Source organism: Drosophila biarmipes, chromosome 2L (genome assembly GCF_025231255.1).
Source record: "Drosophila biarmipes strain raj3 chromosome 2L, RU_DBia_V1.1, whole genome shotgun sequence".
Taxonomy (NCBI): Eukaryota; Metazoa; Arthropoda; class Insecta; order Diptera; family Drosophilidae; genus Drosophila; species Drosophila biarmipes.
This window is the reverse complement of record NC_066612.1, coordinates 22633566-22646422: the sequence shown is the minus strand read 5'-3', so window position 1 is coordinate 22646422 and position 12857 is coordinate 22633566. Positions and strand designations below refer to the sequence as shown.

Here is a 12857-nt window from a genome sequence, read left to right as displayed (position 1 = left end):
TCCCCTTAGCTACTCGATATTTAAATTTACCTTTAGATTTATTTAAATTCTTCTTTTTCAAAAGAGTTAGAGGTAGTTGAAAATTACCAAATACCTTTCTTTGATTGTAGCTGGAGCTACTATTGTTCACAAATAAAAAAAGATAAACTTTTATTTATTTAACTAAATTATGAAGAGTATTTTAACAGTTGTCGAATTTTCGCACATTTCGTAGTACATTTTATCCTCATCCGAGACAAAATACACTGTCTAAACACGTTTGGGCTATTTAAATATGTTTTCTAATTTTTTGATTCCTCTGCGGAGCACATAATCAGAAAAACATCTTTTAAATCAAGTGATTGGCTTTGGAGAGCAGCAACATTAACGAAATCGAAAGATCAAATTAACTCTCGAGCTTTCAAATAAAAACAAGAAACGAAGATAACTTCGGATAGCAGAACTTGGTATACCCTTGCAATTTATAGAATTGCAAATAAAGTAATACATATGTCAAAAAACACCGAAGCTATAACTTGTTTCACATATTTTTTCCCACCAATTTTCCGATCGTTAAAATTAAAATTAAATTCGAAATTCAGAACTTATTGAAAAAGATTTAATGCAACAAATATTTTTTTTTTATTTTTTCTATGTGAGCTTTAAGATATTATTGTCCGGTCCGGCAGGTTCTGACTTAGGAACTACTTGCAGAAGAAAGAAGCCTTGTGGAAAAGTTTCAGCCCCATAGCTTAAAAAGTGAGAGACTAGTTTGCGTAGAAATTGACGGACAGACAGACGGACGGACAGACGGACATGGCTGGATTGATTCGTCCAGTGATGCCGATCAAGAACATATATTCAATATCGGAAACGTCTTCTTCACTGCACTGCAAACTACCGACAGAAATCATAAACACTCTCTGCAAGGGTATAATGATATGAGAGTATATGATATCTCAAATGGAAGGTACCGAAAAGGGGCAGTCGGCGGGATCTTCCCGAGACGAGGCTGGAAATCAGGTTGGTTGGTGGAATGGCTCAAGGGAGGTTGGACGTAAAGGGGCTTCTTGCCCACCAACAGAACTGCAATAACAAGCAACGACGACGTCAGCCTATTTAGATGTAAGATCTGCGATAGACACCGCATAAAAAGGTTGCCTATGAAAAGAAGACTTTAGAGCAGCACTGCCGACTGAGGCACACACCTGTCCCAGGCACCAATCACCACAACTACAGGGAAAATAACTGAGGAGGCAACTCCAGGAACAACAAGGAGAGCAAGACGGCGCCGATAAATGTATGCAAAAAAGCATAAAGATGTACAGCGCAGAGAATACACCTTCTGCACTAACGAATCCCCCGCCTTCCAAAAACGTCCTGCCCTCCCTTAAACGCAAGCAACAGGCCGCACCTTCTGCAACATGGAACATCTTTTACAGTGGTACCTGGCAAATTTAGTTGTAGATATTTGTTCATGTAGTTAAAGTATATATATATATTCATATACAAAATTTGTTCTAGATTTGGTACTTTAATAGGTTTAATTTAAAACGGAAGTAAAACCTAATACGCGTCGTATTTTATTTACCATCCTTGGTGTTTTTTGCTTATGCACCATCTAGAGTTTGGACCTTGGAGAAACTCTGTTATAATAAAAATTGTACGTAAAGCATAATTGACTTGTTCAATATTTTAGTCCAAACAATTTTAAATTATAATTCTTTAAAATTATTTCCTTACGAGCAACCACTGTTTTCTTTTTTCTCTCGCCTTGTCGTGTGTCTTAGGTTTTTGCTAATAGTAATATGGCAACAGAATGAAAAACAGCAAGGAGAACGGAGGAGATCAGCAGAGCGAAAGAACAAGCGAACATCACATGACAAGTTGGGTGGGTTGGGAAAAGTTCAGTCTGGAGACCTGCCCGCAGACCAATCTATTGCTGACAGAGGGCCAGAAAGGGGGGAAGTGCTGTCCGGCTGGTGGGCAAAAGACCGCTCTTAGCTTATCGCGCTTATCAAATCGCCAGCTGACAGTTTGCAGTAGAGTGGGGAAACTAAAAAATGCAAAACCCGACTGAGTAATATATTGAACTTGGAAGTCGGATAAGCAGATCCATCAGGTTAAGCCGATTTCATCTTAAGGGAAAATCGCGAAAGTAACTATTTCATGCACTAACATAGATTAAATGGATCATAAAAATAGAGTTTATCAATAATATTTGATATTATACAATAGCTTGAGGATTAGAGTCACAAGCCCTATAGCGCTATAGTCGAGTGCCTCGACTATCAGATACCCGTTACTCGCTTAAGAGATCAAAAATGGAATGGAGATATAAAAGCACCAAAACGATATTGTGAAGCGCCACCTACAAGCTATTTTAATATATGGTAATATGAGCGGCAGACAAATTTAAGCGTTATGACCTTTTGTGGGCGTTAGAGTGGGTGTGGCATACTTTTTTTATAGCAATCGAAAGGTTTTTGTTTCCAGCCATAATACTGTGTCCGTCAACAGCAACTTGTTTTTAAATAAATAAAAAAACACATTTAGCGGAAAAAAAATCAAATTTTTCACAATTATTTACATAAATAGTATTAATATTCTTGTATAGCCCTCCTTCTATTTAAACACCGCTAAAAGTTATTCATTTCAGATTATTCCAAAAGAAAGCTTCATGTTTAAATCCGAAACAAATTAAGTGAATTTAATTTGTGTTTCATGATGGCCCCACATGGCGTATGCACGGTCATAAAATATTAATAGGTCTCGTAAAAGGCGGGCCACAAACTTTTGCCGTTTCTTATCAACAGTGAACTCAACTTAATCTTAACTAGTGGAAAATTAACCGAAAGCCCCGAGTCGATTTTGGATTTTGCAAAAACGTGGTTAACAGAGCGCACCGAACAGAGCACCTTATCAGAAATGTGCCCAAAAACATTGATAAGTCATCAAAATATGACTAGGAGCTTTTTCTCACTTTTTTACTCTCTTACAGTCCAGGAACGTGCTATCTACTGAATTCCGTTTCGATTCTATTCAAACAACCAGAAAAACAAGATGAATGACAACGGCTAACACAACACAATTAATAAAAGAGATTAGCATAAATTTAAAAATTTTATGAGCAATGGGCGAGCAACACAAAACCCAAAAAATCAAAGCAGAAAAAATAACAAAACACTTCGAAAAGAAAAAACATAAACCTGTTGGCGCCATAACAAACAAATAAGCTTGATTTCAAAGTAAGAAATTCCAAAAATTTGCGACTCGAAATTGAAGTTTCCGATTTATATTAAAGTCCAAATTGCGACTTGGGCGAGAGATTTTATATAAGAGAGAATAAGAGGAAAGAAATAGACCAAGTCGATATGTTGCAGTTTGATAAAAAGGTGGCAAAATCATTTTTTTCTAGCGCCGCCTTTTTATACCCTTGCAGGGGGTATAATGATTTCAGTCAGAAGTTTGCAACGCAGTGAAGGAGACGTTTCCGACCCCATAAAGTATATATATTCTTGATCAGCGTCACAATACGAGTCGATCAAGCCATGTCCGTCTGTCCGTACGTCTGTCTGTCCGTCGTGCTGAAACTTTCCCAAAAGTCTTCTTTCTATTGCAGGTAGTATATAAGTCGGAACCAGCCGGATCGGACAACTATATCTTATAGCTCCCATAGGAACAATCGGGGAAAAAATTTTAAAAAATTTATATCTTTCGTGTTTTTTAACATATACCTTTCTAAGCTTGGATATAACATTTTTAAACTAGGTCTGAATTTCGGATTAAATTTTATCAAATCGGACGACTATATCATATAGCTCCTATAGAAACAATCGGAAAATTAGTGCTAAAATAATATTGAAAAATTATATCTTCGGTGTTTTTTAACTTATAACCTCCTACGCTTGCAAATAACATTTTTTATTTGGTTTTGAATTTCGAATTAAATTACATCAAAATCGGACGTCTATATCATATAGCTGCCATTGAACGATCGGATAATTGGAGGGAAATAATGTGAAACAAATTATAGCTTTCAGGCTTTTTGACATATTATCCTATAATATTGGGAATATAAATTTTTATATTTTTAAGAATTTCGAATTCAATTTAATAAAATTATTGATTATTTTTATAACTGCAGAGGTATACAAACTTCGGCTTGACGAAGTTAACTTCCTTTCCTGTTAATTATTAATGTCTTGTGGTTTTTAGGAAACCAATGTTTTAGAATGCAATTCTCAATCAATATGTTGCTTCTTTTGTTTTAATAATCTATGTTTTGATCGTTTGCTGTGCCGCAAGCTGTTTGTTTCGCTATTTCAACGACTTTGACTTCAGTTTCCCCTCCCAGACCCGTTCCCGCTCCAGGGATTCCACGGGCTCTGCTCAGATACAATCCAATGCAACCGATCCGACTTGGATCCGACTTGCCAGACGGAAAACACATCCACATCCCATAACGAGACGAGGGCCCATGCCAACCAAACGACCACGAGCAAAGTACAGAGGCTTCTCGGCAGACAATGTAGGCAACCGGTTTGCGATTTATTTTTGTTGCTACCCCTCGCTCAGATCCCCTCCCCCCACCCGCCACTCAGCCCATCCCGGTCGCACCCTCGCACCGTCTCGCTCGCACTGGCTCATTATTATTATTTGCTGAATATTTAGCATTGAAGCTGGTCGACGCGGATTTCATGGCGCACACACCGGTTGGGCGCAGAACAGAAGCAAGTAAACGCGGAGGGCTTTGGAAGAGGAGGTACCCTAGATACAGAATACAGGACCGAAACTTGCAGGGCTAATGGCTCGTATTCCACAGAAATTAATTTAAACAAATAAATAAAGCCAGCATAAGTACTTTTCATACAAAGTCAGCTCTAAACGAGGCGCAGACGGGCCAGCGAATCGAGCAGATGCCCAAATAAGCCCCATTTCTTGCTGCGCTGCCGCGGCGGCAAACATGCCGAGAAGCGGCAGACGCTTTGGCAACCGCAAAGTGCAGTGGCAGCTCTTCAACGCTTTAAACAACAACCATTTCCGAAACACAACAGTTCTCCAGCGAAATGTATTATTTATTGTTTTTGCGTGGAAATATTTCGCGAGCGCTGTTTAAGCATAAAATTAAGTAGTTTAAATAAATAATCGGAAAAACGGCATAGCCGAAAAAATGTTTTACACCCCGACCGCCAAACCAGCGCCATGAGCTGCAGCTGCGTTGAAATTATAATTATTATGCATTCATTATAACTGGCTCGCAGTGAAATTCGTTTTTATAGTGCACATAGTTTTATATAGTAGCACATTTGCGGCGCGCTTCTCTACTTTTTGTCACTTTTTAACGGAGAACACAAAGTGTCGCTAAAGAAGATCGAATTGGATGTGAATGGAAGCTTCGCCGTCCGCATATGGGGCCGCAGTGCCACCTTTGAAATACTTTTATCTGTGTCGTATACGCTCTTGTGGCGTGGGGCGTTCCTTCATATGCATAATTATTTTAAAAATTAGATCAGGGCCGGGGCGACGTGAGTTCTCAAACGGGGGAGGCAATTGAGCGAACGAAAGGCGAAGAGATTATCAAGTTAGCAACAATCGATCTGGGAAATTGTTGACCTGCCCAACAGGGAAGCATATGTGCTTCCGATAACAACACTTGTCGGTTGAGCTCATTCTTTATGACTGGGGTAGGAGGGAAACTAGAAATTCTATTTTTAATTAGAAAATTACGATGGGGCCAGACATAAGCGATCAAGGTAAAGGACCTAAAAGCAGCTATCTTTTCTATAAACGACCGCTGCCTATTGCATCCCCGGAAATACGTATTAAAAAGTCACAAGCTCCTTGAAACCCACCTTTCTTTTTTTGTGGTCCAGCTCACGCTGCGCCTTGTGCATCTCCTTGAGCTCAACCTCCTTCAGCTGATCCAGGATGATCTGGTACTTCTCGCGGTTCTCGACATCCAGCGCCACGTGGAGGTAGTCGTGCCAGTTGCGCGAATCGAAGCCCCAGTGACAGGTCTGGTTCTCGAACTTCCGGTGCACATGACCCACGAACTTCTGCGGCGAAAACCAGCCGTCGCACTCCAGGCACTGGATGCAGGTCGGCTTCTGGTACGAGTACATGTCGGGGGTGCAGATGCCCTCGCATTTGCCAAAGCACTTGTGATAAACGTGGAAGCTGAGCGCTCCCTTGGCCAAGCTCTCGATCGGCACATAGCTATTCCGGTCCGATCGATGGAGCAGAGCCGCACAAAGTCGCTCCGCGTCGGTCCTGGTGATCAGCCCGCTGGCCTTAACGTCCGACGGCAGGATCTTGGCGGCCTTGAACTCCACCAGCTGATCGGGCGTGCACTGCGAGCAATATATGCCCAGCTCATCGAAGATCCGGTTGATCTGCTCCAGGGAAAAGTCGTTTAGGACGTTGTTGAGAAACTGGGGCAAGCAAAGTCTCATTTCTCCGCCAACGGAAAAGCAGCCTATGGTCTTTCCCTCCAGCTTCGTCTCGTAGAGTTCTCCGCATCCCGCATCCGCTACGGATAGAATCGGCTGCGACAGTTCCCTGGGGGGCGTGGCGGGCGGATATATCTGTGGGGGCGTGCCCCTCGAGGAGCACTCGTGGTGAAGTTCCTGGGGCTCTGGCGAGCTGAGTATTTCCTTCTTTATAAGAGCCACAACTGGTGGGGAGGCCTGACACTTTCCGTTCGACAAGCCCAGGCCAGGACTGTCACTTCTTCCATTGGTGGCGATGTCAAGGACACCGGCGGATGTCAGGGTGTGTCCCGGTCCCTGCAGCGATTTGGTGGCACTCGTCTGGTATTTCTTCAAGACGGTGCTGATCATGGGCGTCACGTATTCGGTCATTTTTGGGCGATACTTTGATAACCAGTTTCGATCGTTGGGACTGCACTAGTATTCCATCCTTAGCAGGTTATGCTTTGTATCCTTCAGGCGTGCAACATTTTCCTGAAGACGATTACGTAAGATCAAGGTAGATCTTTTGGAATCCCCTGTAAGAATTCGCTATTTTGTTTACCAATTGTTTTAGACTTTTAATTTTTTCTAACTCGAACTGCGGTTGGGATCCGAATTTATTGCATTACGACTTGTTTTAGGACTATTTTCCAATCGGTCCGGTTCCTTCACTTAACAATTTGGCACATTTGTTGATTTTTGTTTTGTTTGATTTGCCTGCCAGCTAACTTATTTGCTGCCTTTCGCATTTAGCATTTTGCCGACGGCATTTCAGCTCACACACAACACACTCACAGGATTGCTCTTTCTTTCTTTATTTTGTCGCGTGTTTAGAATATTTCGATATTATTTCAGTCGTATTTATAGAAATATACATCGGCCGGCGTTGGTCGGCTGTGTAAGACTTGTGCGCACTTTTCCAATGCCCTGCACTTATTAAATTTTCGCCATAACTTAATTTCCTCGGCGCAATTTCTTAAGTTGAATTTTTGTATTTCATTTCGTATATCTCAATTTCTCAACTTTTTATCTTTGCGCTGCACACACTCACTCACGGATACGCGGAGACACACGCACACTCGCGACGAAGGCCGGCAGACAGAGACGGAAGAGGCGAGCGGAGAGCAGCAGCGAGTGCGGCAGAGGGAGAGAGAGGGAGGACAACAACAAACGCCGCCTGACAAATTCTTTTATTGAGCTGCTGCCGCTGCCGTTGTTGTTGCTGCTGTTGTGCTGCACTATTTATAATCTTCTTGCGCTTGCAAATTATTTTCGCACTCGCCGTCGAATATTTATTTGGATTCCGCCCTGCAGGGCCCCTCTCCTCGCAAATATATATTTCCAATTACTTTTCGCAAGCGTCGCACGTGCGAGCTTTTTCCCGATATTTATATTCGCACTCACACACCCTCGCACGGAGAGCGACACGTCCGAACGGTTTGAGAGCGAAAAAATTTTTAACTCGACATCGCTGCGAACGTATACGCGATGCGATGGAGACTCGGCACTGCCGGCCGATTTCGAACTCGAAAGTAAGCCGAATTCGAGCTTGCGTTCTCTTTGCCGCCAACTGCTCTCTGGCGGGAGCACTCTTAGGTTTATCGGGTGGCGCGCTGGTGGGCCTTTCGACCCCATTTCACCCCATCATGTGAGGGATCTCCTGGAGGATTTGGCCCTATCAATCCCATGTTGATTTGAGGAAACCATCACCTTACGCTTTAATATGCGACTGTTGTTTTCTGCTTCATTGCCATAAATTCGTATTTATTTCGCCTTGAAAGAGCAAGCAGACTTCCGTCAGAAACGACGGATCCTTTAGGACCCTACTAATAAGTCGGTAAAAACCACTCATCCTTGGAACGTTATCTATTGCTGACCAGTCAAGGGATTGTACTCACTGCCAAACTGGTTGGTTGTTTGTAATAAACATTTTAACATGTTTTGAAAAACATTTAATGTATACTCAGAGTGTTGCATGAGACCTGCTTTTGAGAACCTAGAACTATCTCAACATCTTGAAAAATTTTAAAATGTAACAGAAAATTCTGAAATCGGCTCAGTTTATCATGGTAACTTTTACACTGCCCAAAACACATAAAGTTCGCCGGCTTAAGCTGGTCGTTCGCAGTGTTCGCAAAAAACAGTCGTCACTGTTACTGACACAACGATATGGGGAGCACAGTTAAGCTCTCAAACAGCGAAAAGCGAGTTTAGTTTAGATATTTAACTTTGTCATGATATTATTTAAGTAAAACTGAGAAAATTACACTGGCAAGGAAATTTGAAAATCCCGCCAAAAGAGTGCCAAACATTTAAGAGAAACATGGATTTGAACCAGTTCAACGTTGCCGAACGACAGGGTCGTTTTCTATCAAAGGTCTGAACTACGGTTTACGTTCTTGGACGCCTAACAGACCATATGCTCTGCTAAAGCGAACGAGTGGTTCGCTCTTTCCGAAGTAGATGGCGCTTTAGTTCTTGGCGGCCTGTTATGAATTTCAACCTTTCAGAATGCGAAACCACTTTTTATTTGGAGCCAATAGAGATGTCTAAAGTCTCAATCACTGTACCATACACACTTCATTACGGACCAAGAATATATACTTGAATCCATATATCCCTTTGGCCATATTACAATTAATATGCTTTTTACATGATTCAGTGGTGCGGCAGATGCATTTTAGGGGGTGTTTTTTAAATATGTTGTAGCTTTCTTATTGGCTAACGGATAGCGTTTGTACTTTGAATATTTCATTTTGTAATGCGTGGAATAAAGGCTTAATCAAATCAGCAAGAGCCATCGATAAGATTAACTACACCCCATCGCACGTTCGAGCAATTTAGTTCGTATCTCACCTCGGTCCCAAGATGTTGCTGAAGTTCCGCAAGTGCACTGAGCCCTTTGGAAACGGGGGTTCCGTAAATCTCGCTCTACAGATGTCACTACTACTTGGTAACGCATCGCGCAGTTGAATCGTACCTCATCTGCCTCATTTGTCTCTTCCTATAATGCACTCTTCAAATAGGAATTTAGAGTTGTGTCGGCTCTTTTATAGGCTGTTTCATTTTTATTGAAATGGAGTAGGTCTTTTATAGTTTGATTGCAATAAACTGCAATAGTGATACATTTTTGGTCTTATTTGGTCAATAATCGGTTATTTTGCATATCAAATGTGAACCCCTCCGTTACCATATATTCAAAATGGTATTTTTAAACCAGATATGTTAAATAAAAGGGTTCAAAACCCTATAAGTTCGTTTTAAGCCGTTACTCGTAGAGTAAGAGGGTATTCCAGATTCGTCGGAAAGTATGTAAGCGGCAGAAGGAAGCGCTTCCGACCCCTCGAAGTATATAAATTCGTGATCTGTCCGTTTGTCCACAACAGTTTTCACGAGTTGTTGGTCCTTTACGCTTGGTGGCGGTGAAAAGATAATTTAATTTGCTAAATACTCTTCCTATAAGGACACTTCTCCTGCTCACTTACATGCGCAATACAGTTATTTATGCAACAATACAGTAACTATGCAACAGTAATTCGATAAGAACAAGTTCTTATTAAACATTTTGCAAGAAAAAAGAGCATTTATAAGTTTTTCATCGCCTAAAACTTTTTTTAAAATAAGTTTTTATTTATTTAAGCCCGAAAAATGTTATGTAAACCTCATATACATACATATGAGGATTGAGGCAAAAGCGAATCGAAAACCCTTTTATATTTGATTTTGAAAGCAAGGAAGAAACTATCTTCAACAAGCCGACGATCTATAACCGACGATCTATTTCCCGAAGCTAACTTCAGGAATAAAGAGATTCCGCTTCATTTCAATTAACTACCGTATACGTATTCCGAAATCGAAAGAGAACGGTCTTTGCATTATTTTGACATTAATTATCCGATCGTTCGCACTATTCAAAATTCTGAAATAATAGGTAAATGATAATTCCAACATGTTAAATTTTTTGAATTTTTTTATATAGTTTTTTGATCAATCGCATATATACGATATAGTTGCCCGATCCGGCTTGTTCCTATAATAAAAACATTTGTATTTATTGTATATTCAGTCGAATTAACAAGCATTATTCGTCACAAAAGTCGATATCAGAACTTTTGTACGTTGATGGTGCGCGATCGCCACGACCTTGTTAGATAAATAACTGAGGATTAGAAACGTCAAGCACGTACAATTGAATATGAGATACTAACCATTTGCAAAAGAAAATTAACAACCCAAATGTTTCCTTTTCGTATAAATACTTTTCGTCATATGTCAGAGTGACCGGCGCCATTCCGAAGAAATCTCTAACACAAAATACTTACTAAGCACCATGAGTACAGAACAAATACGAGGGCACAGTCACACTTTTTCGAAGACGGCAATGTTACGTTGGATATGAAAAGCATATCAAATTGATATTAATTTGACTTTTATCATGTTGAAGTGAGCCCTTATTAATCTGAAATGCTATATGTGTGTGGTATGTGAAAATGGGGAAACAAAAACGTATTTTTTTTCGTATTTTCTCTGCTTCGGAAATCGTTGGCCTGCTGAGGGGAAGGGTGTTCGGGCTTCGGCGACCCGAGGTGCTCCGTTTCTCGTTATTCTCATTGCTGTTTGCTCTCGCGTCTGCGCCTTGGAACCGCTGACAGGTCGGGGAGAATCATTGTTGTGCAGTTGCATCCATGACAGCATTCGGTGAAAGTGGGCGAAGCCAGAGCGGAGCGCTTCCATAAGACATAATCATAACACTAATTCCCTCCGTTCGCGCACACATGTCTACGGAGAACCGAACAATCTGATATTGTACTGCTCTGCGTCGACTGTGTGCCCGCAATAAGTAAGGTAAGGAAGCCAATGGCTTATCTATCCCTCACACAGTGCCCTCTGCGCGTCCCATTGTTCAACTATGGAATATTAATGCCATGTTATTCGCCCACTCACAGTGCTCGTGGCCAAAATCAATGGGGCTGCTCTGAACGCCAGCCATTATCAGTACCAAGTGGCCGGGCAAGGAACGCCGGCCGATCCCCAGATCGCTCACTTATTGCTGCAAGACTCGGATATGGTGAGGGCATGGGGCACCAACTTGACCGCAGTAAGCTGGGCCCATGCGGTCAACAGCCAACAGCTGCTGGACGAGGTCCTCACAGAAGCAGGTGAGCACAGCGGCGATATCTCGTTCCCAACTATGAGCTTCCAGGCTAACATCGAACCATTCTGAAGCTAACATCGACTTTATCGAGGCGGACATTGTTCTGGGCAAGCTAAATGGCGAGGGCGAGGACCTGCCCGTAATGGCCCATCCGCCAGCAGTCGTCTCCGACCTCACGCTATCGGACTTTCTTAGCCAGATCATGGAGTTCAACCGGAACCACGGGGGCCGGGAAAAGGGAGTCAAGCTCGACTTCAAGTCGATCGAGGTCTTCGAGGGCTCCCTGGACATTCTGGACGAGAGCATTCCTAGCGTGAGTTTACAAGTTTAACAAACACTTTCGTTCCTTGAGGAAAGCTTCGGGATTCATCTCAAATTTGTTTACTTATTACATTTGGCTGCAGTTGCAGGAAAGGTCCATTTTGTATGACTCTTAAACTTTCTCCATTTAGAATATATTAGTTTTCGAAACCCCACTAAGCATATGATAAGGGTCGACCATAAAATGGAACCGTTTAATCTGTCAAAGGCAAAAGTAATTTAGAAGATCATCAACGACTCTGCTTTACAGATGAGCTACCCCGTTTGGATAAACGCCGACATCCTAAGTGGACCCGTAGAGCAAAATAAAACCGTGCCTGTGGATGCGGACCGCTTCTTCGCCGGCTGCATGCGCTATAAGAAAGCGGCACTCTCTATCGGCTGGACAACCAACTGGGGCGCCGACTTCCGCGACGGCGAGTACACGCAGGACCAATGCAATGCTATGCTAGAATCCCTGACCGCCAACAATGTCCTCTCCACCGGTCAGGCCATAACCTTTCCCGTCCGCGCTGGAATCGCGGCCAACAGCCAGGAGCAGCTACACCGACTGGTTGCCGCGGTCAACGAGACGAACGAGAGCACCTTGACGATTTGGTCGTCCGCCGGCGACTATGTGGATGTGGAAAAGTTGCGCCAGCTCATCTTCGGCTTCGGGCTGGAACGAGTGTACCTGGACGTGCCGGAGGAGCTGGCCTCGCAGTTGGATCTGGGAAATCCAGGCAACGGCGCCAGCACCTTCAAGTCTCTGTTCAGCTTTAGCTTTGTCAGCCTTTGCTTTTGGGCTTTGTCCAGCTGGTTGCAGCGCATATAAGAGTGTTGAGTGGCTCAAGAAGGTACAATTGCCAAAGCGAATTAAGAAAGTTGATACAAGATCTTAAATATTGAAATGCGTGAAATAAAGAGTTCTACTTTAGTATATTGATTGT

General features: G+C 42.3%; 2 protein-coding genes across 3 annotated transcripts in view; one reads left to right on the top strand and one right to left on the bottom strand.

Annotated features, from left to right (window-relative positions):
* Positions 1 to 7894, bottom strand: part of LOC108036743 (uncharacterized) — an 87895-nt gene extending 80001 nt beyond the window's left edge. Inside the window, exon 1 of the mRNA XM_017113052.3 lies at positions 5835 to 7894. Within this exon, the coding sequence (XP_016968541.1) occupies positions 5835 to 6842 (1008 nt within the window). The 5' untranslated portion in view covers positions 6843 to 7894. The remainder of the gene's footprint in view (positions 1 to 5834) is intronic.
* Positions 7895 to 9312: 1418 nt separating this feature from the next.
* LOC108036738 (protein FAM151B) lies at positions 9313 to 12847 on the top strand. Of its 2 annotated transcripts, none has more exons than XM_017113046.2 (4): positions 9313 to 9405; positions 11399 to 11611; positions 11679 to 11920; positions 12179 to 12847. In XM_017113046.2, the coding sequence occupies exons 1-4, from the start codon at positions 9321 to 9323 to the stop codon at positions 12740 to 12742; spliced, it is 1104 nt and encodes a 367-aa protein (XP_016968535.1). In that variant the 5' UTR covers positions 9313 to 9320; the 3' UTR covers positions 12743 to 12847. The 2 variants fall into 2 exon arrangements, with proteins under 2 accessions (XP_016968535.1, XP_016968536.1); XM_017113047.3 differs by lacking the exon at positions 9313 to 9405 and adding an exon at positions 11056 to 11297.
* Positions 12848 to 12857: the final 10 nt, after the last annotated feature.